General features: G+C 39.7%; 1 protein-coding gene across 1 annotated transcript in view; it reads right to left on the bottom strand.

The window, feature by feature from the left end:
- Positions 1–2715: 2715 nt before the first annotated feature.
- The window catches only part of dnajc24 (DnaJ (Hsp40) homolog, subfamily C, member 24), a 29433-nt gene continuing 4342 nt past the window's right edge, over positions 2716–27806 (bottom strand). Inside the window, exons 4-8 of the mRNA XM_057330132.1 lie at positions 24875–24943; positions 24676–24800; positions 15657–15696; positions 15437–15517; positions 2716–3025 (exon numbers count right to left, since the gene is read on the bottom strand). Coding sequence (XP_057186115.1) covers positions 2955–3025; positions 15437–15517; positions 15657–15696; positions 24676–24800; positions 24875–24943 — 386 coding nt within the window. The 3' untranslated portion in view covers positions 2716–2954. The remainder of the gene's footprint in view (positions 3026–15436; positions 15518–15656; positions 15697–24675; positions 24801–24874; positions 24944–27806) is intronic.

Here is a 27806-nt window from a genome sequence, read left to right as displayed (position 1 = left end):
CGACAGACACTGGACTGAAATGACCACAATACATGCAGAAATGCAGATTAAAGGCAAAACTGGACTGGTCTCTTAATTTTTCTGCAGCTGTACGTGCACATATGTAGTGGATAGACATTTAAAGAAATCCATGTCAGGTCTCTCCTCCCAATGACGTAATGGGTACATTTATTTTAGTAAACAAAACAGTGGGAGGAGATGCAGACTGGCCTTTTGATATTTACAGAGAACACATAATCAGCAGTGAAGCTCTCACCTATAACCCAAACCAAATGCACAATTTACTTTCCAAAAATATCCATTCCAAAAATGGCCTTTATGACCTTTAGCAGAAACATTTTATATGCTTTAACGCACGTGCGCACACACACACACACACACACACACACACACACACACACACGCACGCACACACACACAGAGTAAACAGAGCAATATCTAAATATATGAGTTAATCTGATAAATATAAAAGGATTATAATCCAAAAAAGATAAATATTTATATGATTCCAAGAACTGGAAGTCGGAAAAGCTGTGTGTATGAGAGAGCACGGGTGAGCATGGGGATCTCGTACACCATTCGGCAAAATTCCCCCGAGCTTGTCTGCAGAGCTGAACGTCTGATTGAGTCGAGTCAGATTAATCTGTCTTGACAACACGCGAGCAGTTTCCATGTCCCCCCCAGCCTCTAATGCACTTTTTTGTGTGTGAGAGAACGAGAAACCCATGCACCCCTTCGTTCAGAGGAGGACGACGAGGCTTGCGTGTGCGCGCGTGTGTGTGTGTGTGCATGTGTGTTAGTCAGAATACCTCAGGGTTTATGTGGAGGGATTCATAAGGGTAAAAAGTCAATATTCAGACCACAGCTGTATTATGCAGTTACGCTATTTTCAAGTACATTTCATAACTTTAAAATGAGATGTCTGAGTATTTATGTCAATCAATAGGATAATTTATGTAATGTACTGTTACAGACCAAGAAATTGATGCTAGGATTAAAGATGGGTTTGAGAATGTTTCGAAGTTTTATGTATTTCTTTATATATATATATATATATATATATATATATATACTGTGTATTTGAAAGAATAGTTCACCCACAAAAGAAAATTCTCTTGTCATTGAAAATCTGTATGACTTTCTTCTGCAGAACACAAAAGAAGATATTCTGAAGAACATTGACAACCAAACAACATTAACTTCTATTGGCACAAAACCACTGAGACATTTCTCAAAATATCTTATTTTGTGTTCCACAGAAGAAAGAATCATATACAGGTTTTAAACAACACGAAAGTGAAAGAACGATGATAATAAGAATTTTTGGGTGAACTTTTTCTTACATTTATTCATTTAGCAAACATTTCTACCCAAAGCAAGTGACAAATTATGGAATTAGGCAAGAAACACATCCGATTAATCCAAGGAAAATGCAACAATTTAAGCATTACCACATCACAAATTTTCTGATGCAAAACTGTAGAGATAATTTGTGTTTAATTTGTTCTCCACTCCCTCACTATTGTTGGGTGCACGTCTCCAGTTGGAGTTGGGCTTCGTCTAATCCCGTCCCGCTCCAGATGGGGTTCAGGGCTGAAGAGCCTCGTCACCCTGCAGGTGGGTGTGGAGAACGGTTGGGGGATCACTCCCCTTACGCCTCACCTTCTCCCCCCCCCCTTCTCCCCAAAATCCTATTCTTAACACATGACCGGATGCCCTGAATTATTCAACCTTTTCAATATTTTACGTGGCCCCCTTTTCCATGTTTGTTGCACTGGCCCTATGCAATTTTCATGGAAAAAAATGTTTTTGTCCTAGTTTAAAATACGACTGGCTGAGAAGAAGGATTTGTATCTATTGGCGTGGAGACTGTTTTGTGTGAGAATTGAAAGGGGTCTATGATAAAGGTGCAGAAGCGTTTCTCTGTAAATTAGAAGAGAAAGCTCGGCAATAATGAATAGATGCTTGAGTCGAAATATAACATTGTCTGTTTTCACATTCATTTTGTTAGCCTTTTTGCAAAATTAAGTTCTATACGAAAAGCATTTGGACATTCAAGCCACACTACTGTATATATTATTTAATATTGTTATAGTTTGCATATATATGAGCTACATGTGCAACATTATATTATTATTATATTATATTATATTATATTATTTGTATTCCATATAACACAATATCCAACCAAGTAAACGTGCAAACAAAGACTTCACTTGTAATTTTTACATTTCTTAAAGAAAAAGTTCACCCAAGAATGAAAATTCTGTCTTCATTTACTCACCCTCGCACCCATAGTTTGACTTGTTTACATTTATTTGTTCTGATGAACACAGAGAAAGATATTTGGAAGAATGTTTGTGACCAAACAGTTCTGGGGCACTATTGACTACCATAGTAGGAAAATTTGCTTTATCAATGTCTTTGTTCTGTTGAACACAAAGAAGACATTTTGAAGAATGTATAAAAAGCAAACAGTTCTGAGGCACTTTTGACTACCATTGTCATTTTTCCTACTATGGTAGTCAATGGTGGCCAAGAACTGTTTGGTTACAAGCATTCTTCCAAACATCTTTCTTTGTGTTCATCAGAACAAAGAAATGTATACAGGTCAAACTAAGGCTTTGAGGGTGAGTAAATGAAGACAGAATTTTCATTTTTGGGTGAACTGTCCCTTTAAGTGTTCAAATATATTTTGAAGCCACAGAAGCTAAACCTAAACAGGCACTTCATAATTTTACTACACAAACCCAACAACTAGTGTTTTGTTTGGACAGCACCCCCTACCTCACATTTGAAGATTGACTGCAAGTGCACACTACTGACTGGGTGTGTTGGCTGGTGACCAGCGGGCAGAATCCGTCCCATTCTCCCACTGTTACCTTCAGAGTCCTGACTGCTGCTGCTCGCACCCCCCCTGACCTTCCATACGGCCCCAGCCCGGGACGCCGCGCCTACCCTGCCATGTGGTTGGCTGTTCCTCCCTCCTCTCGCAGGACCCTTGAATCCGGGGGTGTCAATTTTTCTGTACACAGCAACACAAATGAACACAATTACATGCAAACACACGCACACATAGCCTGACACACAAACAGAACCCCGTGAACGAGTTGTTATTAAACTTTTAGGTCTATTGTGCGGTAGAGCCTTGACTCGAGACTTTCAGCTGCATAGTGCAGTAAAAGCGATAAAACATTCATGCTTGGAGAGCCGTGTTCCTTTTTTCTCATTTTCATTATATGTTAGTCAAAAGCAAGATCTCATGAATCACCGGCACCTTTTTCAGCTCATCAGCCCGACGTTCGAACTTATATAAACGTGACTTCCAAATGAGTTTGCTAAACTGAAAACCAGAGATAAAACACTTTTTAAGATTATATACCCATTTCACGCAGGACCTGAGAGGCTTTTAATTATACATAATTCAAAGTTTCAGGAAATGTAATGACAAAATGGCCCTGTAAAAATGCTTTTAGAAACACTTTCTAAACAAGATAGACGTAACATTAATACTCAGATGTTTATTTAATGACAATTTCGGAATCTCAGAACGCAGCGTTGAACTGTGTGGGAAAACAAACAGGCATCTGGTGTGGGTCACTGTCCCGGGCCCTCCGAGTGCGGACAGTATAGGGGTTACCCCTGCCTTCTGCCTATAGAACAAATGTGTCCAAGTTTGGGTCCAGAGTTGCCCACAGTCTGCTTGCACCCTCAGCCAAGACCTCCATATGCCCACCCAGCTGACACAGGCTCTGGCACGCCGTGACCCCAATGTACAATAAGGCAGATTGATAGTTTCAGTACACACACATGCGTGCGTTCAGTATATAAACATCGAGGTTATACGCATAAAGTATAACATCATACGTATGTGGTTAAGCAACTCTACTATCACAGCTTCCATTAAAAGTCAAAGCTTTAGTGACATAACAAAGACAAAAGTTTACTGATCTCAGAACAGCTCTCACACTACATTTACACTGCTTCTGATACTCTTTCGTAACAGCCTCATCCGAAGTCTCCCGGCACATTCATATTTCAGGAGATTAATATTTAAACACATCAAATGGAATATGGAAAATAGCATATTGAACAGAACCTCATTACCCCCTAAGACAGAAGCTAAGAAAGTTTTATTCGATGTGCCTTTTTAATGTGTGAGAGTGTAAAAGGGAGGGGGTTTGGACTGAACAAACGCTCACACACGGGAGACGCAACCTGCCGAGAAATCTAAGGGAGCCCCATTTAAAAAAACTCAATGTTTGATTATAAATGTTTGATTTCTGAAATAAGACATTCAAGATCCAGGCAAGAATATATATAGGTTTCCATCAAAATGCAACTTGACATGGCTCAACCAAAAGCGGTTTTGTAATCATTCGCCTAGAAGATTATCCACTTACTCACAATCTACATAAATAAACATGTTCAAAAATTCACTATGACATTTGAAAATAACTATCATCTGCTGTTTAACATCATTTAAGTGAGACAAAAAAACGAAACAAACAAAAGCAACGATGTTACTAAAGCACTCTAAATCAACTGTCTAGACTTTCTAGACTGAAGGCTGGATCGCTTTCAAAAGCAAGTCACAACTTTTTTGGCACATCAAGCTTAGCAAGAGACTTCACGCATGCTGAGGAGGAAAGAAGCCAAAAAAACGTCACGTCGCAAGATCACAAGGCCGTCTTTGGCCAGCATCACGGACTGGGTTTTAAAGATGACTTCTGAGCATTTGTATTGGTGCTTTTCCACACTGAATATAAAAACTAACTATTCTCCGACAGACCGAAGACATTTTTTTTTTAATGCAGGATTATTTTACAAATATGCACCAAGTACATTTATATTCCTTTCGCCCACAAATATAACTTGTGGTGTTGGATTTTATATCGTCAAACCTAAGTCTACAGTGCTCAGGCTGAAATGCAGGAAAATCCATCAACAGTTAATCCAGCAATTAAAAACAGTATTCAACACTATTCCTGTGCATTACTTTATTATTGTTCATAATAAATTTTCTGCGTATCTAGATAAGACTGATTAAAACTTGATTTTCTATATATTATAATATATTAATTACTATACGTTATTTCTATATACAAGCATTCAAACTTACACATTATGCCATTCACAAAACTCTCTTTAACTCAACACACATTTACATCTACAATTATAAATGTAAATTCAATTTACAATTATACCTTTAAATATAATTATTTTAAATTGAGGCAAGATTGACAACAAAATGTTAAAGTCATGTAACACTATTGTTGCTTTAGACTGAGAATCAAATCACCGAACCTTAGTTTGACCCTAAAACTGCAACAATTAGGCATAAATCATTAGCCAGATGCATGTTAAAATGAGGCCAAGATGAAAAAAAGTGTGTAAATGAAAGTGAAGTTAAAGTGGGAAAAGTGTGATGCCCTTTCACCTGTGGCATCATGCCAGATCACTGTGGAAAAAAAACGTGCACGTTGTCACATATGACACTAAACAATACTTGTTTCCCTCCGAGCTGCTTGGAAACAGCTTGCTGGTTCCTGAAGATGGCAGACCCTGGAGACCACAAGCTCCCAGAAGTACAGGGAGGAAAACATTAGTAACAAGATAACAGGGGAGGAGAGGGCTCAGAGAGCATCATCAAGGTTTCTTTGGGTACCTGGGCCTCGGCTCCAGTCATCATTGATAACAAAAGGGTAGGTGGTAATGGTAAAATGAATCATAAATGTGATTATTACATTCAATATTTTCAACAATATGATACATCTAATAAATAACGCTGCTGTCCTTCTTAAACCTTGTATCTCCATATTTAATGGTTTTGATTTATTTTTGTGCCATAAATCATCATTATTAGTCACCCTGTAGGTTTGTCATTGGGTTTTGCAAATAACTAACCAAAGTATTAAAAGGGGGCTTGTCGACAGCACAGAATTTACTCACTTAAAAAGAACAGCGTTTTCTCCATTTCCTCAAAAACAGTGAATTTGGACATTCCAAGAAGGATATTTTAGAAGGCTAGCACGATATTCTTATATCATAAAATTGACATATCAAGGTACTCTAGGGTGGTTCAAAGGATGTCATTGTATTATTATGACATAGATCCAAACTATTGTAGCAAAATATCACACATCCAGAAACCTTTCTATAACCGTGGTATCATATCATGATGCATAAAATGGACTTCGCAATAGTCAAATCAATTATAAAGTAAACAACCAACCAAAGCCCTACAGAAACCTCTAAGGAAACTGTAGAGTCAGTCAGCGACTGCCATTCACAGAGGAGAATTCTGCTGAGACGGTGACGGCTTCATTACGCTGGCCTCACTTACCGCCTGGAAAAAATTAATGATTTAATGATGGAAGTTAAGAGTTGACACCACTGCAGCGCTTCTGTGCTAACTCAGAAATAATGAACGTGTCATTAATGAGGGGCTGGGTGAGAAACACCTGATCGGCCCCCCTCCCCTCCGCTTATCTGTCTATCCTTCCATTTCAATCCCTCTGTTTATCTGCCTATTCCTCCAATTATCTATCCCTTAGCTTATCTCCATCACTAATAAACATCCACAGCTGAATCAGGGCATCGCCTGGGCCACCTCTGCTGCGTCGAACCTCTGTCTATCAAGAAACTCCCACACACACACCGAACCTGTCTGTCACTCCTACGCAGTGTGCTTAACTCACGCATGCACACGCGCGCACCGGCAGCCCTTCACCTGGAAGACGAGGCATCTCTGTTATACTGTCTGTCAAGGACGGACCCCCACACACAACTGCACTATTTACACAGCATCTCCCGAGAGACGGTCTCCCTCCATCACAGCACACCCCTGTCTGTCACGCTCATAACCCCAGACTCAAACACGCGGCAGGCACGCGCGGAGAGAACCACATCCGTACACACCTGTCAAGAGAAGAATGTTTAATTTGAACAGGCCTGCCATTGTTAGATAAGATAATGACTGGGGTGGCTGCTATAATCATTTCTCGCATTCATTCCGGGTATGGAATAATGAAAGTGCGACCCGACGCTTCCCCAGATTCGCTAAACAGTCATCAATAAGTTTTGTGGTAAATGTTTTGAGAGAAGGCATTAAACAAAAACACAACTAAATAAGGAACGACAATCTTGATTTAGCGTGCATGTGTTTTAATCACATATATTATGCAAGAAATTAGGGAATAACGTTTGTTTGTGGAATTTAAAATGGTTGCTCTGTATTCATAAATTCTTAAAGGGACAGTTCACCACAAATGAAAATCATATCAGCATTTACTCATCCTTGTGTCATTCCAAACCTGTATGACTTTCTTTCTTCTGTTGAACACAAAAGCTGTTTTGAAGAATGTTGGTAACCAAACTACATTGGCCCCTTTTGACTTCCATTGTATATGGACACAAAACCGCCGAGACATTTCTCAAAACATCTTCTTTTGTGTTCAACATAATAAACAGTCATATACAGGTTTTGAACAACATGAAGATAAATAAATGATGACAGAATCTTTAGTTTTGTGTTTAAGTTTCTAACAAAAAACTGCAGGCATAATTTCTATAATAATGGCCTTCTTTGACAAGAACTTAGTGGATTCGAAGCATAACATCTCCTGGCAGATGACATTTGTTGAACATCTGGACTATATGGCTTTTCTCTCCGGGTAGCCAAAGCTGTGCATTTCCCTTATGCTGCTGAGGTACAAATGTTCCAACTTGACTAAACCAAATTGAGAGCTTTTCCCCCAGTGTTAACATTTTCTTAAGCATTGGTTATGACAATTCCTTTTATGATTTTAACCAGACCTATTACACACAAAAGGCCCACAACGCAAAACGTTAATTTAAGGCCCTTTCTTATTCTCTCTGGCAAACCCTTCAATTACAACACACTACACCACACATACAGTACAGTATTCACAAATACAACTTTACAATTTAGCATCAGAGGCACCTCTTGAAACCTGCTTTCAGAAAGCTGTCGACGAGAGGCAGTTTTAACTTTTGACAAATAAACAATGCCGCCCCCTGAGCCTGCTGTGCTAAACACCACTCGCCGGCCGAAATAAATGAAAAGGAAAAGTGCCCGGGATTTTAAGGAGAAAGCACACATTTCACACAGTTGCCTTGTGGGTAATATATTGTATCATGGCCTTCCCGCTGGGCGTATTTCATATAGATAATGACAAATATCTATGTGAACGAGTGGGTTAGCTAATTAAGATTATAGCTACCCAGAGAAGTGTCTCGGTGCAGTTTGCACTCAGCAAGGCGCTGCCTTCATTGTGGGAAAAGCAGCACCATTTAAACAACAGGGTCCATGTCACCTGGTGAGCAATTGATACCAATTATACCATATCATAAAGTAACCCAATTTAATAGTCAGGGAACCAACATGGGGCATTTGGCTCGTTTAAGAGACAACTGCAAAAAGGATTAATTTCTTGCAGTGAGCTGTCATTGTGTCGTGATGATAAATCCCACCTAAACTTAAGGGTCTGACTGTCACAAATAAGGCTGGGGATGAGAGCAATTAAGCCCCGACCTGACGCCGGAGAAGGGCAATTAAGTGCTTTATTGTCTTTAGCCTTGCAATTGCTTTTGGCAAGTATTTTATGTTAGTTGTAGATGGAGAGGATATTTTTAAAAGTAGTCTAAATCCAGATCTGTTTTTATAAAACAAATAATCCATAACCACATGAATTTTAAGAATCTTCATGTCTAGAAGCAATTTTACAATATATAGTTTTAAAATATATAACAATGCATAAAATAACATATGTAATATTACACTATATTATATATTGACAATATAAAATTTAGTCTGTATTCAATATTTTTCATAGATTTGTTCACCCACTAAAGTTATGATAATACATTATCGTAGAACTGGGGGGCTTTGTTTCATTTGAAAAAAGTAATGCCACAAAAATGGGATGTTGTTAAACGTTAAATGTTAAACTAAAATTTTGTCTTTATTTTGATGTAGAGATCAAATATGACCCACAGGTTTCATGAGATTCACCAAATCCTTTTGGTAACACTTTAGTATAAGGACCAATTCTCACTATTAACTAGTTGCTTATTAGCATGCCTATTATTAGCATATTGGCTGTTTATAAGCACTTATAAAGCACATAGTCTGCATGACCATATTCTACATCCCTAATCCTACCCAATACCTAAACCTAACAACTACCTTACTAACTATTATTAAGCAACAAATTAAGAGTTAACTAAGCAAAAGTCGTAGTTAATAGTTTATTAAAACCGAGAAGTGGACCTTAAAATAAAGTGACCAATGAGTCACAATGAAAAGTTCCTTTTAAAACTTTAACTACATCAAACTATCCGATTCATGGCAAAAGGAAAACAATAAAAAATCTGATGTTCCCTCTTGAAAATAAAGTTGCTACAAAAGGATTTTTCCACCACAAAGAACCTTTTGTGAAAGAGCGATTCTTCTAATGTTAACGGTTTTCCCAAAATGGCTCTTCTATGGCATTGTGTAGCATCTTTATTTTTTAAGAGTGTTGCTTAAAATATCTTGCCATGAGAAGTACCCGAAAGATCATGAGACGCCGATAGACTAATGAAAAATTTGAACATCTGAACATTTTTGCAGCTTTTCAACTTAAGGAAAGTTTAGAATAACCATTAAAAATGGAAATATTAAACAAAATTTTACACAGAATTCAAATAAAACCGGCTCCATTGTGAACGCTATAATCCACTCTTAATCTGGATCAGGGATTCCAGTGCGTTTTTTCTACATCTCTCTCGAGGCAGCAGTTGCTCTTCATCCCTCGCCTTTGTGTACACGCCGGCCTCCTTAACGTTTTAGTGGGGCTTTGACTGGCTGAACTTTGATCTGATGTCTTCATTGACGAGAACGGCAGGTTACCCATTCAGGATGCAAATCCTTTACCAGAGCCTATAGGGACTTTGTAAAAGAGAGAGAGAGAGAGAAGCAAGGTGAAAGAGGGGGAACGAGAAAAAGAGAGTATGAGTCAGTAAGAGCGGGGGGGGCTCCGAAGGAATCCCGCGTGAAGTTGAAACAATCGCCCCGCGCACACGCACACATGCTCTCTAATCCACATTGCAATATGGATTAAAGCAGGGGATAACCTTTCTCAACGTGCAAGAAAGAGTGCTGCAAGAACGAGCCCGGGGTGGGCGGCCAGGGATCTTCTCATAATAAAGCAACGCTGTATAAAAGCATGCTCTGTGTCAGGAGCTTGTGAATGGGCTTCAATGCAGCCCCATTCCCAGGCCTGGTGGGGTGGCTTGCCAAAGCCTACCTAGAGCCAACTAAGCGTGAGTAATCCGTCCATGCTCAATGGAGGGGTGAGCCCCATTCAGCCCTCTCAGAAGTTTAAGAGTTGATCAATTTATTATCTGTGGCGATTAGGGCCACTGGCCCAGTCACCTTCTTAAAGCCAACAGTCCATGGAGAAAAGAATAGAATTAAAAGTGTTAGAGCGGAGAACGAGTCCCTGTCTTTGCGAGACTAGCCTTCCGTAGCCGAGGGTCTCTAATGGCAATAATAATGTGCTTGAAACCTCTGATTTGAAATGAACCAAGGCAAGAAAACTGATTTCATGCTGTGACAGTTTATACATTGCCGCCGGTAGACAAACGGGCCGTTGAATAGGCACTGTACCATCTAATTTTGTTTCCGGGGAGAGAAAATAATCGCTTTGTTACACAGGTAGAAAATTGGGCATATTCAGTCATTTTATATTTATACAGTCTATTTTAGAGATGTTAAAGGGAAAGCCTAAAAAAGGCAATTGGAATAATTGATTGTTGTAATTACGAGAAAAAAGGCTTTGCCCCTTTAACAGGTTGTAATGACAACCGAGTTAACGGAACGGCGCTGAAATAAACTCTACAAGTCAAACAAGCTTTGTTGGCCAGAGAAACACACCCACTTCAACAGCCACAAAGGGTGCAGTGGTTTGGGACAAATCTTAAGAGCTCTCCTCGCACACTTCTGAGCACATGGATAAACAGTTTTATTAGCTCAATTCACAATAGCCATCGGCTTCTTTCTCTTTTTTTAAGAACGTTAAATGTCACAAGTAACCAAACAAACAAAAATGAGTGCCGATGGGGCGTGCAGTGATGCCAAATCCCTCAGACACACGGCCAATTATTGCCACCCAAAACGCTACTTGTAATGTTACTTGTTTCATTTAAAGTGTTTTAATACTAAAAAAGTACTGCTTATACGCCAAACTATAAAAAATACAAGAAAAAAAGGGCTTAAGTTGAATTCAGTTGGGCTCGTTATCTGTAGCAAAATAAGAGTTTAACGGCCACCCTGAAGCTTGACAATATGACCGCCTTAAAGAGACAGTTCACCCAAAAATAAAAATTCTTTCATCATTTACTCACCTTCATGTCATTTCACACCTGTATGACTTTCTTTCTTCTGCAGACCACAAAACAAGATATTTTAAAGAATGCTGGCAACCAAACAAAATTGACGCTCATTGAATTGCATGAACACAAAACCACAGAGACATTTCTCAAAATATCTACTTTTGTGTTCCAGGTTTTGAATGACGTTAGGGTGAATAAAGGATGACAGAATTTTTATTTTTAGGCAAACTATTACTTTAAACAATTTATACATGATGTTGTCATAACAATCCATCCACACCTTTTCATGTAGGCCTATAGCCTGAATATGCAAACACATTTTCACAGCAAAAATTAGCACTTACAATGTGCAAAATGCCTAAAAGCCATACATAGCACTTTACTTACTTAGAAATACATAGAAATAGTAAACATAGTAAAACACAACACAATTATACAACAGAAAACAATGCAACTTAATTGGTTACTTGTATGATGATTAGCTTTATATTGTAATGTATTACAACAGAAGCAACAATCTTCAACACACAGTAAACTGAGAGCACCGAATTTCACGTAGATGTAATAATTGTATCAAGCAAGACATTTCAGTTCTTGCTAGTGGAACAGAGAACAGACTGGCTCGGTGCATGTGCTCATGGCCCTGTGTTTGAGAGGTCACAGTCGAGCCACAACAAGCCACCACCTCATTACCCAAACTAAATATCTCGATTCTCTCTATTAAACTCATGTGACAAATATGCTACATATTCACATGGAGCCTGCTCAAAATTGAGGCCTATTTGACAGACCCAGAGCGGAAAAGAATCTTTCATTGCCGTTCTCACAGTCAATTGACTGTGTTGTTATTTGAGAGTGTGTGTGTGTCCTACAGTCATTATGTGCAATTCAGGCAAGCACGTGGATGGATGTGTGTACAGGGCTTTCAATCGTGTTTATGAGGGGCTGTTTGTGCATGTGTGCGTGTCTGTTTGACTCTTCCCTCTGCAGTCAATTTATCTTAATGTGAATTGAACGCGCTAACAACTCCATCGCTGCCAGACATCATTTCGCATCAATCATCTGTTATCAGCCGCCGTAATCTACAAATGGCAAGCACTGAGTGATTATGACAACAAACAGATTTACTGTAACGTATGGAAAGGAGGAAAGACATAAGGATTCTTTGCATGTGCAATTTTGAAAAAAATAATAATAATCATGCAGGAAAGTGCACGTATAAAAAGCTATTCAAATAGTGTACACAAATTGGGATTATTGGAAGTATTAACAAATGTGTTCTCTAGTCTCTCAACTTCTGTCATCATTTAATCACCCTCTTGTCATTTCAAACCTGTATGACTTTCTTTCTTCTGCGGAACACAAAAGACGATATTTTGAAGAATGTCTGGTAAACAAACAACTGCGGTACTCATTGACTTGCATTGGTTTCGTGTCCATAGAAGTGAATAGGTACTGCTGTTGTTCGGGTACCAACATTCTTTAAAATACCTTCTTTAGTGTTTTGCTGCAAATTTACAAACCATTCATCCAAAAATCCAAAAGATCATCAGACCTTAATCAGTTTTTGTAACATGTAGCCCAATCTCTCGGTCCCTTAACAGGGTGCGTGTCTGCAAGAAGATGTGTCAGAGCCCCTGGGACAATCACCTTTCTAATGCAATAACAAAACAGGCCATTGTCTCGCGCATAACACCTTAAATTAGCAAAGCCGCTCTTCTTGACACCAATGCTTCCTGATTAGACCTGTTAGGAGCTGGGGGCCAATCAGAGGCTACGACCATGGGGCATTCCTTTGTGACATCATTAAGGTAATGTGTGGGAAATGGCTGATTTGGATCCCTGGGCTGGTCACTGTTGCAGTTTGCCGGTTAGGAGTGTTGTGTCAGGTAGGGGAGGTGAGAGAGTGTATGTGAGGGGCTGTTCACCTGTTGCTTTGGACCCTTTCGCTAGCCTTCAGCTGCATGTTGAAGCCTCTTGGGGAATATTACGTGGGTCAGGTCTAATTCGACAAAAGAAAAATGGGCATCCCTTGGGTGTGATCTTCCTGCAATAGCAAAGGGAAGCTTGAGGAGATGCACATATATGCATAAACTCTTGTGGAAACACACAAATGTAAAGAACTACCATTACCCATAATGCCACATTGGATTTTCTGTATGACCAAGTCCAACTTAATCCAGTAATTGTATTCTCTGCATTACTCTTAAAAGGATAGTTCACCCAGAACACAAAAAGAACATTTGTAACCAAATAACATTGGAACCCATCGACTTGCATTATATGGACACAAAACCACTCAACATTTCTCAAAATATCTTATTTTGGGTTCTACAGCAGAAAGAGTTACATACAGGTTGTGAATGACATGAGGCTAAACAAATAATGACAGCATTATTATTTCTGTGTGAACTTTCCCTAAATAAGGAGGAATTTGATCATGAATTCAATGCATTTAATTGAATGGAAGATTTGTATTCTAAGTTCTCCAGTCCGGCAGAACGAAAACTTGCCCAAAATATGTCAACAACATTCTCAATAGCTATTACATCCATGGAAACCTTCACTAAGCTACCATTCTCATGGTGTCTGTCCATGCTCTGCATTACAGCAATGCAAAGGAATGAGAGGCCTATCAGAAACTAGCCAACGTCCTGCATAGGATTCCCGCCCTCCCCATTTATATGGAAAACAAAGGTTTACGCCTTGACCCCACCCTCCATCAATCAAAATATTTACAATGGCCTCCCATCTGTCCGCTGAACTGAAGCAGCCCTGGTGCTTCTGTTCCTCTTCCCATTAAAAGGGCTTTTCCTGGAGAGTCGTGGGTTTGCATGACCCCCTGGCTGCAGTGAGTGCTCGGGAAGGTCATTAAAACCAGCAACATCACCAAGCTTTAATGACAAGCAGAAGATGTACTTCCTCTTTAATGGGACTTGCTGGTTGGTGGCTATACGCAACACAGACTCGGCAAGCCTACGCTTGGGTTCAAGAGAGGGTATAAGATTTAAGCATTCAGGAGTTATACGTTCGCATTGGGTTTAGGCTAGATCCAGTCTTCCGAAAGATCAACAAAATATGATGCGTGTTCATCGAGAAAACAAGCCACTTGCCAATGTTTATATACGTACAGACTTGGCACCACAAAAGTTGCTAAGCAGTAATGAAAACGCAGTTCTATGATACGTTTTGTGCTGTACGTATTACTCTAAAACAAAATAACGTCCAGCATGACAGACTGGAATACAGCTAATACAATCGGCCCCGCGAGAACTTTTTTTGTATGGCGGGCATTCAAATAACAGAATCGGTTACAATAAAATTATATTTTGATATGCTATGAATGTCTCCTTTCTAAAACCCATTTCAATTCAGCCCAAAAACAAAAGGCACTGTCTGCTTCAACATCACTTTGCCCCCAGACTCGCTGATTGTTCAACTATCTGCCACTCAATGATAAAAGCGCCACCCAAAAGCATGGCTTCCATGTTTCTCTCCCCATCTTTCCTTTGTCTCCCAAAACGGTGTAATTTCAGAGATTGAAGTCCTCGCCGGTGGCTTCATTCCCCTGCTCTGACAACAATAGGACCCAAGTGCTTTCAGGAATGATGGATAAATTACTAGGTAGTAAAATATTATATCTAAGGTAGGTGATGGGTCCTTTTCTGCAGGGCTTGTCTCCATCAGTCTCATGGCACTGAAGGTAATTATAGTCTGTTGGATTGTCTCTCGCTCGGCATGGGAGAAGGCTCCGCTGTTTGTCATGAACTCATCTCGCCGAGCGATAGAACAGTAATGGTTCGAATTAACATCTGTTGCCTGGCTGGCATTGTGAAAGACTGTGACAGCTCCACTACTGACCTTATCTGATTATTGACCAAAAAAAGGTGAACAATTAGCTCCCCTCCTACGGGCCAATAGCTTAAATTACAATGTATATTGTATATCTGAGTGAAAGACTGTCAATGGACTCAGGTTTATCATGCCGTTTTATCACATCACATTCATTTGGTCATTTACAGATGGTGGGTAAAACCTGTTATTTGGAGGTAATCTGGCGATCTGATGTTCCATGGTGTTTGTCTGAGGTTATTGCTAAGGTCCAGCAATTCAAAGCCTGATTGGATCAGCAAAACAACAAACAAATATCAACAATAGTTTGTAGGGTTAATACATGACTTTAAACTATAAGCTTAAAAGCAATTAAGTGTTAAAGGGATAGTTTACCCAAAAATGAAAATTCATCATTTACTCACCCTCAGGTTGTTCCAAACCTGTATAAATGTCTTTGTTCTGCTGAAAACAAAGGAAGATATTTGGAAGAATGTCAGTAACCAAGCAGATGAGTAAATGATGACAGAATTTTCATTTTTGGGTGAACTATCCCTTTAAGTGTGGCTATAGTCAATTTCGGATTAAACGAACAGCTCACTCAAAAATAAACTTTGTCATCATTTACTCGTAGATATCTTTCAAAACCTGAATGACTTTGTTAAGTAACAAAAAAGTTTTTTATTTACTAAGAACGCTCTGTGTGTATCGAAAAGCCATTAATACAGTAAAATGAAAGTGAATGGTGACAACAATTTTCATGCTACATGTTCCAAGCCTACTCCAAATCTACCGTATAACTTCAGAAGACTTAAAAATTGCATACTAAAAATTGGATAAGATTATATTGCATATAGTAGACCATTTTAATAATGATTTTATGGTATTTTTTGGCTTCACTTGCTTTTCCACATCTTTCCACAAAACAAAGTCAGGCGTTTTAAACTGAAACAAATTCACTACTGCCTTCACAACATCTGTATGCTTGATGCAACAGTCCATCCACATCTCCTGCAAAAGGAACCACCGTCTAATTCACCTCAGAACCAACTTGACCCTCTGACAACCGTAAAACGACAGCAAAGTTAAAGCTTTTCATTCTCAGTGTGATATTTGAGTAATGAACAGTACAGTGGGCAAATATCATCTGCCTTACCCATAAACTCAAAGCTGAGTAAGGCGAAGACGAGAGATTCCGCCGCTCTTCAATTTGTCCTTCCGAGGATTGTCTTTTATTGATGGTTTTCTAGGTCAGCGACCCTCTGTGCTGTTCAAAAGATCTAAGAGGCACCCAGATGGGCCCTCTCAAAAAGGAGCCCATTGTGGCAGACTTTCTATAGTGTCTTACAAATGAAATGCGTAGGAGCCATTAGCCCGGAGTGGATTGTTTTAGGGGGTGGGTGCCCCTCTCGTGGGGGGTAATGATGACGGTCTGGGCTACAGATCAGTCATCAAAACAATTGTGTTTCGAGCCTTTTCTTTTGACGAGAGACTTTCGCTCGACTCTCTCTCCCTCATTGCTCTTAACTGAGAATAAACTCCTGACTCGCCTGACAATAAGGAGCAAAGGAGTTTCAAGTCAAGAATGGTGCAATCTGTTGGTTTTACAATGCCGGGATTGGGTTTGAAGTCAATAGAAAAGATGAGGCTGTGACTGGTAGTAGAACTGCTAACATGACAAAATTGATGTATAAAATCAGGTTTTTACTTGCCTTGATATACAGAGATTAAATGTTCACCAAGTCACAAATGCAGCAGGTGAGGCACCTCCTGTTGTCTTAAGGGATTGGAAAGGCAGGTGTCAGCTTTCCACCTTGCTCAGCGCTGTTCGAACTCCCACAAATCTTGTGTGAATTCAGCATATAAGCATTGGCTGACACTGACATCACCTTATTGAATTAGGCTGTTTGTGCAGGTAGCCACTGGAGCGTTCAGCTTGAGCTCTGGTTCTCACCTGTTGACAGGTGGGACAGACATGAGAGTTACCTCAGAGGAAATTAGACGGGAATCTAATTTGAATGCCAGCTGTTTTTACGCAACGGAAAAGCTCCAGAAGTCGTTCAATGGGGTTGTCTAAGAGCCCTAAACAGAAGGGTTGAAGAACACATGTTCTTTGACTGACACCTAATATTACGGTGATTAAATTAGTCGTATTTGTAAAAACTGAAAAAGCGCTTTGAATATTTAATAAAAACGTAAAGTAATATTTCTAATTAAATATGTTGTTTCATTACAAAGAAACCACTAAGCCAAAATCAAACTATTCTCCAAAGCTGAAATTTCACTAGTAAGAAACAAAGCAATCCAACAAATTTTACACTGATTAACATGTAAATGAAGACCAAGGCAACAACGCAGTAAGAGCTGTCAACAAAAATGTAATGTACTCAAATGCAGTCATACAAAGAAGCCATAATCACCACAATCGACAACAAAAAATCCCAAATTAACACAATGCAACCATGGGTAACAAGCTAAATTTTTCTAAACCCCCGTGATCAAATCCAATTGTGATCGTGTTGTTTGATTATCATATCTAATTTGTAAGTTGGGCCAGTGGGACCGCGGATCTCTGTAATCCTCTTTCTCTCTTCCACGCTTTGCTAATTTCAGTTTGTAATGTTGTCTGGTTGTGTGGCATCAATTGCTATCAGCAACAAGCCTCAAGGGAAGTCTGATCTAACTGCTGGGGCCTTGCGGATTGATCTACAGGCCTATCTTGCTTTATTTGCATAAGCGGTAGGCAGTTTTGATAATAGACAGACAGGTGTCAAGCATTCTGTGAGGGTGGGACACAATCATGACTGGGGGTGCTGTAATTAACCCTGATGGCAGAGATGTTTTCATTAAGAAACATGAGGAAACCATCTCTCTATGGACCTTCTCTTTTGAGGAATAATGAATGCAACGCAAATGCAATGCAGTAAAATAACTAATATGATAATGAATTGTATAGAAAAGCATAGTTGGATGCTATTTTAGATTTAGCGTATTTGAGGCACCATGTCCGCTTTTATACTATTACCAAATACATCACAAAACCACAACCTTTCAACAGACTTGTTATCCTTCAAAAACCTTCGTTTTGTCCAACCCTTTGCCACAACCAAATGTGTTTTTCTATTTGGGACCCCCCAGCTTGAAACATTTCCAGTTCCTCAAGTTCCCCACCGTGCCTGACTGCCCATTGCAACAGACTAGGACTCATGCGGTTATTTAAGAGAGAAGCAGGTCGATGCTGTGGCCTTGAGCTTATTGATCCTTTCCAAACAACGGGCATGTCCATTTCCCACAGCACACAGTGGGACAGGAACTACTGCTCACCTCCCTGCCAGTACCTTCTATCAGCTCATGAGAAGAGGTCTCTGATGATGTGAGGGATTTTCTAGGAATGCTGCTTTGAAGATGCGGGAATGGGGAGCTGTGAATGGTGAGATTCCTGAGAGAAAAGCAGCTCCTAGGACGGAGGAGTCTCTCAGCAGGGTCTGTCACTGTCGAACTATGGCATTCAAGGTATTCTCTGGACAAAAGGAAACTTCTACCAGCTTTCTCGACCGCTTTTCTCATCCTTTTCGAAATTTGCAAGAGGAATTTGTCAGAAGTTGAGAAATGAGAACAGAACATTTATGCTACCAGTGAAAGGTCACTTACTCATTTGTTGTTTATGAAAACAGCAATCTATCTGAAATCCCGATCTATATTGCTATATGCAAATTTGCCATCTTTTATGTAGTCACCCTCAGCCTAAAATCTGTAAATTCGTGGCAATGTATCAACCAGATTCTCGAGGCATCACCCTGGGATGCTTTTAAACAGCACTGAGGGACTTTCTTTCAATGCTGAGCTTTTTTTTGGCTTTCCTTCATTCAGGACAAGGCACCCATTTTATTAAAATTGTATGTTCGTTCTGTAATAAAAAAGTAGTCAAGTGATCCTACACTGTATGTGACTGTATATATGAAGATTCTCATGATTTCTAAAGAGACCAACAAGCTTGAAAGCAAGTCCTAGAATGCGCCCTGCAGCTAACATTTCACTTCCTTTGATTAATCTCTGATATACGGCAGATAACCCCAAGCAAGTGTTCCTCAACAAACATCTGCGATCATCAGATACAAATCAGTAGAAAGTCCCAGCGGATTTGGACATCATCGCAGGTCACTGCAGTAATCATACACAGAATGGCTGATCTGACCTCTAACATTTCAATATGGGACTATGAGAGATCCAGTCACTGATAGCTATGACTGCAAATGGCCAACTCATTTACAATCAGAATCCCATTTGATTCCCAGCATCTCTCCACAAGCTGTACCACCCGCCAGCGAGCCGGCGACAGAGAGCCAGCTTGCCACATATGGATCGTCCCTTGATATCATTCAGTCAGCGTGTAATCTTATTATGCAAAGTCTTAATCCGCACCTATGTCCCAATGCCCAAGGGTGGCAATATTGTGATATCAAGGTTCTGGTGGGTCATGTTGTGTGATCCCTGCTCTATTCTTTGCAGAAGATGGGGGACTTAAAAGACATCCCCAGAGCCCAAAGAAAAGGGGAGAAAGAGAGAGAGCTGGGGCGGGACCAGATGTATGATTTTGTGTGTTTTTTTTCTTTTGGAGGACAAGATTGACATGAGGTCTCCAGCTAGGATTAGACTTGATTTGGAGCTGTGGGACTTTTTCCAGCAGACACATTATTGGACAAGGGAATAAGGGGCCACCAGCATGGCAAAATTGGATCAGGATTGGCCTTCGCTGTGAGTCAGCGATGGTAATGTCGACCGCTAACACAGCAGCTGCCCTGCAGATCTCTCTCTCTCCTTTCAGGTGAGGCCACCTTCAGTCATTCGGAAACGGAGCGGATGGAAATTGAGCGAGGGTGGGAGACCCAAAGAGATACGAAGTTTGGTGATGGGGGGGTTGTCTGTGAGATTTAGCACAAGTGTAATGGGATTAAAAGAAACACCTTTGTGGCTAGAAAAAGCCACCTGGTGTTGAAAAGAGAAGAGAAGCGAGAGAAAGAGAGAGAGAGAGAGAGAGAGAGAGAGAGAGAGAGACAGACACAGACAGAAAGAGAGAGAGAGAGACAGACACAGACAGAAAGAGAGAGAGAGAGAGAGAGAGAGAGAGGGAGAGGGAGAAGACTAATCCGTTCCCACCTCTGGGATGTCATTCAAAAAGCTCAGAGTGATTTCCGCTCTGCTTCCTTCAAGCTAATTCCATCACCAGGAGCGACGGGCAATGGGAATAAAGGGCCGAGCTCATTATCCCAGCCGCGGCCCAAAACATGCAGACATTCCCGTTCCGCTCGGAATCGATACCGCCTGATGGGTTTTAGGCCTAGAAGTCATGGAAGAGAAGATTGATCGAACAAACCGATCAAAGAGCAGCACTTCCTGAAAGAGAAACACAGGAGAAGAAGGGATGACATAAAAGGACAGCTCAGGTGTGGCGGACGCTTCGAAATGACACATCAACAGCTACAGTCTCTACAATTACCACCTACTGCCTCTCACTCCATGCCATTTTCCCCCCAGTGGAGGTACAAGGCCAATAACCAATTATGAGATTGGCAAACAATGAAGTTGCATCTCCAACTAAGCCACGTGTGGCCAAAATACTCCTTGATGCATTTTATGTTCAGACATTTATTAGCCAGTCCTCCTCCTCTGAGACGTGCTATGGCTGTGCCTTACACAGATAGCAATGTCTACCTTGCTAAACCCACTAAGCATCTGTCTGCCAACCTGCATGACATGCTTACGTTTAAAAACATGGTGTGTGACGAGCAGGTCGACATAATTATCGGCAAGGGAGGAAAGTGTGTGTATTTGGCGTCGTGGGTGGGAGAGCTTGTTTGTTAACAACCAGGAGTTATTTTTAAAACCAGGTCCTGACATGTCCGGGCTTGCGGTGGCAGGTAGGGTGCACCTGAGGGCCCAGCGGCCTTACAGTGCGTCGGTGCTGCCGCACGGCGAGTCTACGAGCACATCAGGGACGCTGTGGGATTGTGACTCCCCTTGGCAACTGCTTTCACAACAAATGTGTAAATGGCTTTTAAAAGAAAACAGTCATGACTCAAATCCACCAATTCATACATGAAATGGATGGCAGAGGCCAGGTTACAAGTTACAAGAAAAAGATTTAAAAGAATTCAACTGCTTTGAAATGTTTTATACGTTCTGTGTGGTTATTTTTGAGCTTAATAATACTGTATACCTCATGCTCTCTTTTTCTGTCTCTCTCACACACAAGCAAAAAGATCTAGCAATGCATGAGGGCTGTTAGTATTATTGCCAACTGAATGGAGAGGATGATGGGATAGGCTGTAAACCTCAGGGTCTGTCATAAACAAAACGGACAAGCAGTCAGCTCCTTGTACACATTCTCAGCACAGATTTTCCATCAAGACAAAACAAAACGAGAACGAAAAACATAGAACCTTAAAGGTAAAGTTTGTCATTTTTAGTTTTTTAATAAAAACTACTACTTTCTCTTACCCAATTGAAAGTACAGAGACAACAATAAGCCGGCCGACATTACAAAGGTAAAATAATTTTATTTAAACTGTTTGTTTGCATGTTCCTACTTTAGGGTACTACTAGCTTCAACAATATTTTTTTAGATGGGCAGCAGAATGGTCAGAAGTGGGTTTTTTTGTATTTGCCTCTTAGAATCACATCCCAAAGATATGTTTATTATATTGACATTGTAACTTTTTACAAGATTCAAAAATAAAGATAACAAACTTGATATTTATTCTTAAACATGATGAAAAAGTCTCATGATTGCTCAAAAGGTGACACCTGGTCCCTCCAAACCTTAAGCTGAATGCACTGCCTTGTCTAAAGATGAGCTTAGATACCAGTTAAGGTTTTCCACCCGAGTTAAATGAGAGACCACCACAGCAAGACAGGTGATGAAATTTCATTCAAAGAAAAGGCTCCACTCTTTCTCCTGCTCAGAGCGGAGGCTTTTCTTTGACGAAAACTCTTTTCTAGGCTACCTGTGAACTGTTAGAGATCAGTGAAAACTCTGCCTAGATTAACAAGGGGTTTTAGGTTACCGTTTAAACATACGTCAACACGACACAACAGGAGATCCACTACAACAATAACGTGAGAACAATCACCAGACAGTCAAGGTTCTGCTCAACAACTGTGAGCGACAGAAAGACACACCAGAACTCATTTGTCACTATGTCACTTGTCTTCAAACTTTAAAAGCCAGTTTTGAATTGTAAAACTTATATAAGTCAATTAACTTGTATAAGAAAATAAGATACAAAATTTGGCAATATTTTCCAGCTCAAACCGTTCTAATAGTTATTGAACTACTGGAATGGTACAACGACAACAACAACAACAAAAAAACGTTCAATATAAAATAACCAAATAACTGCAACTGGTCTATCACCTTCTAACTGAAACCTAAAAAACATAAAATAATGTTTCTTAACATGGGGTCAGGGTCCATTACAGGGCCTCAACATGACTAAAATGACAATTTAAAATAAGAAAAAACAAGAATTAAAATAAGATATAAATATCTTTATATTCTGAACACATCTTTCTATCTACAGTATATCAAAGTGTAGAAAATGCTATTGGTTTAAAAAAATTGTGAGTAGGGGTCCTTCAAATATTATTGTGGACAGCAGGATGCTTTAAAGTTAAAAAAAAAAGGTTGAGATCCATCAGTCGACACAAACTCAACTGTCCGGCCAGACCCACGAGTGCATGACAAGATAAAAGTTGGACCTCCTCAAAAATAGAATGATGATGTCAATCATTGCACCGTAATGTGTTGTTGATCCTGTCTGCACGTATAGGGGAAAGCAGAGACTTAATTAGAGCTTTGACAACCCCACTCTCCGAAAGTGATGAGATTATCCGTAATTGATGTCAAAGTAGATTACGGTTCGGTCCACTGGCAGGTCTAGCCTAGGTCCAGGCCTCAGGACATTGATGAAAAGCGTGGTTTTGCCACGTTCAAGCTGTTTCTATTGCAGGCCGAGATTTTAGCAAATAGCCGACTCTTTGAAAGCCATGACCCTATTCGAATGCTGCAACCTCACAGAACCCCCCAAAACTGAGCGGACCAGCTAACAATAATGCAAAGAAAAGCTCATCATTAACTGAAGGGCCTTTTCCAACGAGTGATGTTTGGAGGCAGTTTGTGACTTCATTGTCAGAGGAGGAAAAAAGTGCATTTATTTACATGCAAACAAAGTTAACAAGAGCTAAGAGGTTACTAAGCTGCATGGTCCTCACAAACACGGGGCGGTAGAAGGAGGGGTCGGGAGAACAAACAGCACGTTTTTTTCTTCTGGTGAAACGTCTGGTCTGTAAAAGAGCATGTCTAGCTTTGAGGAAACAACCAAAGGGATTTCTGAAACACGGAGTCTAGTGTGACCCAGTTTTGGAAACAGCAATGCAGCACGGTTGTTGTAAGGTACATGTGAATGTATGAAATGTGTTTTACCCTATTTAGGAAGGCTTTTCAGATATGGTAATATGTATATTACACTTCCAGGATCTATGTAGAGACCATTAAAGAATAGTTCACCTAAATAATGAAAATTCTGCCATCATACCTCATTTCATTCCAAACCTGCATCCCTTACTTTCTTCTGTGGAAAAACACTATGAGAAAGGTTTAAGAATGTACTAGCCACTCCTTTCCCCCAAAAAAGTGAATAAAAATCCAGGTTGTCAAGTTCCAAAAGGAGAAAAAAAGTAGGTCATTTACGTAATGTACGCTATGGGTTCCAAAGATAGCATTGTTTGAGAAACAGGCGCTTTAAGAACACAACCTTTCCAGCTTGAAAATGTAACCAATCAAACATCAGATAACAATTAACAGCTTACACATGACAAAAGCTAGAAATAAAAAAACATGCAAGTGGTTATTAAAAAAAATAGACTTTTTATGGTTAATTCTGTAATGTTGGTTTGACAACCTGGATGTTCTTTTTTGTGGAAATTAGGCTCAGTACATTCAACAACACGGTTTCAATTCCACAATGTATTTCATGGGAATAAAAAAATTATATAAGAAACGTGTTTGAAACAACATGAATGAAAGAAATAAGCCTTTTAAATATAACATTAGAAAAGCCTAAAAGTAAAACATTGCAATTTGTATTTATTAATAAATATTTAATTTTAGAAAATGCCCTAAAATTTAAATACTTGACATTTCCTAAATACTGCGCACAGCAAAATTTGCAGCCTCACACTTATAAACACCATTTTTGATAGCAAACAGATATTTTTTGCAAAAGAATCACTCCAACCAGAATAGTGGCAAATCTCTTGATTGTGGTCGGTAAATGATTCTTCCTGTAAAAATCTGTGTGTTATGTCCATAAAAACCCTCAAAAGAAAAAGAGGAAAAAAATTGTCCAATCAGAAACTTGTAGAATTCCAAAAGTATCAAGTAACCTTCTGAACTTCAATGCTGAGCGAACAAGAATCGCAGCACACGACTGTTTCCGCTTCCTGTGTGTCCTCCTGGTCTAAGATGAATTCTCCACCACAGCGACAGCTGTAAGTATAACACTCAGTGTCTGAAACAGAGAGAAGATTTGTTATGATCAGAATCAAGCGATTTAGATTCACACACAACAGTGCACTGACTAACCAGCATTCCAGTTCATTTCATCCAGTGTTACATGAGCATCCACCGGCCAGCTCTGCTTCAGTTCACAGGCTGCAGAGAGAAATAACAACTGTGATGTTCGTCAATAAATGCATTAGCGAAATTCAAAGGAAAGGACAAACAAGACAATCATTATTGAGCTAGCATAGATTTATTTTAAGGGACATCACAAAAAGAGAATGTTTAGATTTTAATTGTGTTCAATGACAGAGAGTAAAAGCATAGGTCGAAAACAGACCAATATTTTGGATCATGAATACGCAAATCACGTACAGGCCAATAACATTTGCTTGGTACATGACCGGCTAAAAATTCACCACAATATCATGTAGGCTCCTGAATTAGCTCGCTGACCATGAAATGCACTACCATCATTCACATTCAGAGAACTGTAGAAGTGCCAGCCTGAGCCTTTACACTTAACACAATATCCGAAAGAAAGAGCAGGGCTGAGGATTGCTCTTCATATCAGTACAGAATCACTGTATAGGGCCATTTCCACAGCAATGTTTCTCCATTAAAGTTCCAATGTGTCATTTTATCTACTAACAGAAATACAACATTAAGTACATAACTATGTCTTCAGACGTGTATAAAGACCTTACATAATGAAATGTTATGTTTTTATTACCTTAGAATGAGTTATTTCTATCTACATATACCACGGGTCCCCTTACACGGAATTCGCCATGTTGTTTCTACGGTAGCCCTAAACGGACAAACTGCACTACAGAGCGCATTTTGTAAATACGTAATCTAATTCAGCAAAAAAGCAAAAATGTGACAACATCTTAGTTCTGTGTCAGCCACCGTAGTGCTTCAAAAGGGAGGGTGGAGCGGTGGTCGCAATTCGCAACCTCACCGCTAGATGCTGCTAAATTTCATACACTGGACCACTCACTAAATTTCCATGAATATTTAAGCAATAATCAAACAGAAGATGTGGCCCGCTGGCGCTGTTCTGCTTAAAAAAAAAGATTAAAACTGTTTAAAAAGCAGCATAGCCATTTGAGGTCTTGTGGTGTCCTAACAAAGCCTTTTTTCTTCAACTTCTATAAATACACACAAATGAGTCTTAAAATATTCATTGCATATTCAAGCAGTGAACACTTTCCATCTCAAGGTTCTAAAAAACGAATCCAAAACTATAAATGAGTGTGAAAAAGTGCAATATGACAATTAATTGTCAAGAGGCCGGGAATGAAATTAGACCATGTCGCTTCATAATGAATTTAAAAATCCTACATGTAACACTTCAATGTAACGGTTTCTGTCCTTCCTAGCGGACTGTCTGAGATATTGGCAATTAACAGGTTTGACTGCAAAGTTTTATCACGGGTCTCTTTAATTAGTTAAAGAAACATCCTAAGTAGGTGTCAGGGCAGTCATGTCGACTAATTCGTCATCATTCAAATTGGTAAAAACCTGAGACAATGAAAAATATGTAGCAATATGAACTGCAAATCGGATTTGAAGAGACGATTATGTAACCTTCTAACGCAAACTACACAAACAATACAGAGTTTCTCCAATGACACTAACCTTAAAAAAAGATGTTCCTCGTGTCTTTATGAATATTAATGACTGAACACATTTTTGAGAAATAGGGTGCATGAATATTTATGTGTAACTTGCAACTGTGAACGATTAAACCAATCAGACGTGGCCTTTTAAATAGAGGCCACAGTATTTGACATCAAACCACGTCTGGTCAATAATGACACACATTTAGATGTGTAGTGCATGACTGCAGGGCAGGCTACTTAAATTGAATGGGGATTAGTGTATCCTTTGAGCCAGCCAGAATCAATCCCAACCTTAATTAAAAGAGCCTATATAGACTTGAGTAAGAAGCGAGATTATTTTCACATCCCGTCAGACTAAAATATAAACCGATGCACTGCAGCTGTAAAACGCGAGAAACCTTTGAGAAATGACAGATACCCACCTATGATGTTTTTTGCGGAATGGCACCTAATTCTTTGTCTATTGAAACATAAAATCCATTCTATAATTATGAGGTCGATATAAAGTGTGTATGGTTTTAGCAATGATGTCACCATTTCCAGCAGAGGAGCTTAACTCCATTACTCCCGTGTGTGCATCGCAAACCAAAGCCCGGCTTTTCTATGGACACACTCTAAATGTCATCCATTCAGTGGCTGTTGCAAGCTATGTTAGCAAGTAGCTGTGAAAAGTGTCCCCCACCCCAAAGGCAATGCTACAGCTCCCCAGTTAATGGCGTACAGGACCCTGGATGTACACTTATTGAAGGTCCTAATGGTGGGCTGGGAAGCTTTTTCCTTAGGCGAGCGAGTAGAGAGGCAGACTATCACTTCATGTAAAAATTGTCCATGTGTGACAGACCTGACCTACATTCTCTCTTGCTCTCCCTCCCCTCCTCCTCCATTACCCACAATCCTCATCATGCTCTTCTGTGAGGAGGCGTCTGGCCAGAGCTTTGGATTTTTAACATCTCGTTGCTTGTTTAATTTAAATAGCCTATCTACAATGTGCTCCCTTTATTATTTTAAGTCAAGGCACTTAAGGCAGACGACAATATTATTTCAATACATTGGAAATAACAGAAAAAATATAGATTGTTGTTCGTTGTGTGGTTTCCAAAGCGCTTGATGTTCTGTGTGGCTTTTTAGCTAAATATCTTCTTTTGAGTTCATAAAGAGTCATAAAGAGGTTAAATGTCATGAGGATAAATAAATGGCAACAAAATATTTATTTTTGAGTGAACTATTTTAGGACAGGCAGCGAGATTTGAAGCATCATTCACATCTGTGCCGAAGTTTAATACTTTAATTATATAGTAACATTTAGTCTATTTTAAACTGGGTATAATATGGGTCATTACGTTCTAAGATAAAACCCACCAATACACTGCAGCGCTCATTTTATATTT

Source organism: Triplophysa rosa, linkage group LG3 (genome assembly GCF_024868665.1).
Source record: "Triplophysa rosa linkage group LG3, Trosa_1v2, whole genome shotgun sequence".
Taxonomy (NCBI): domain Eukaryota; kingdom Metazoa; phylum Chordata; class Actinopteri; order Cypriniformes; family Nemacheilidae; genus Triplophysa; species Triplophysa rosa.
This window is presented reverse-complemented; position numbering and strand designations above follow the sequence as displayed.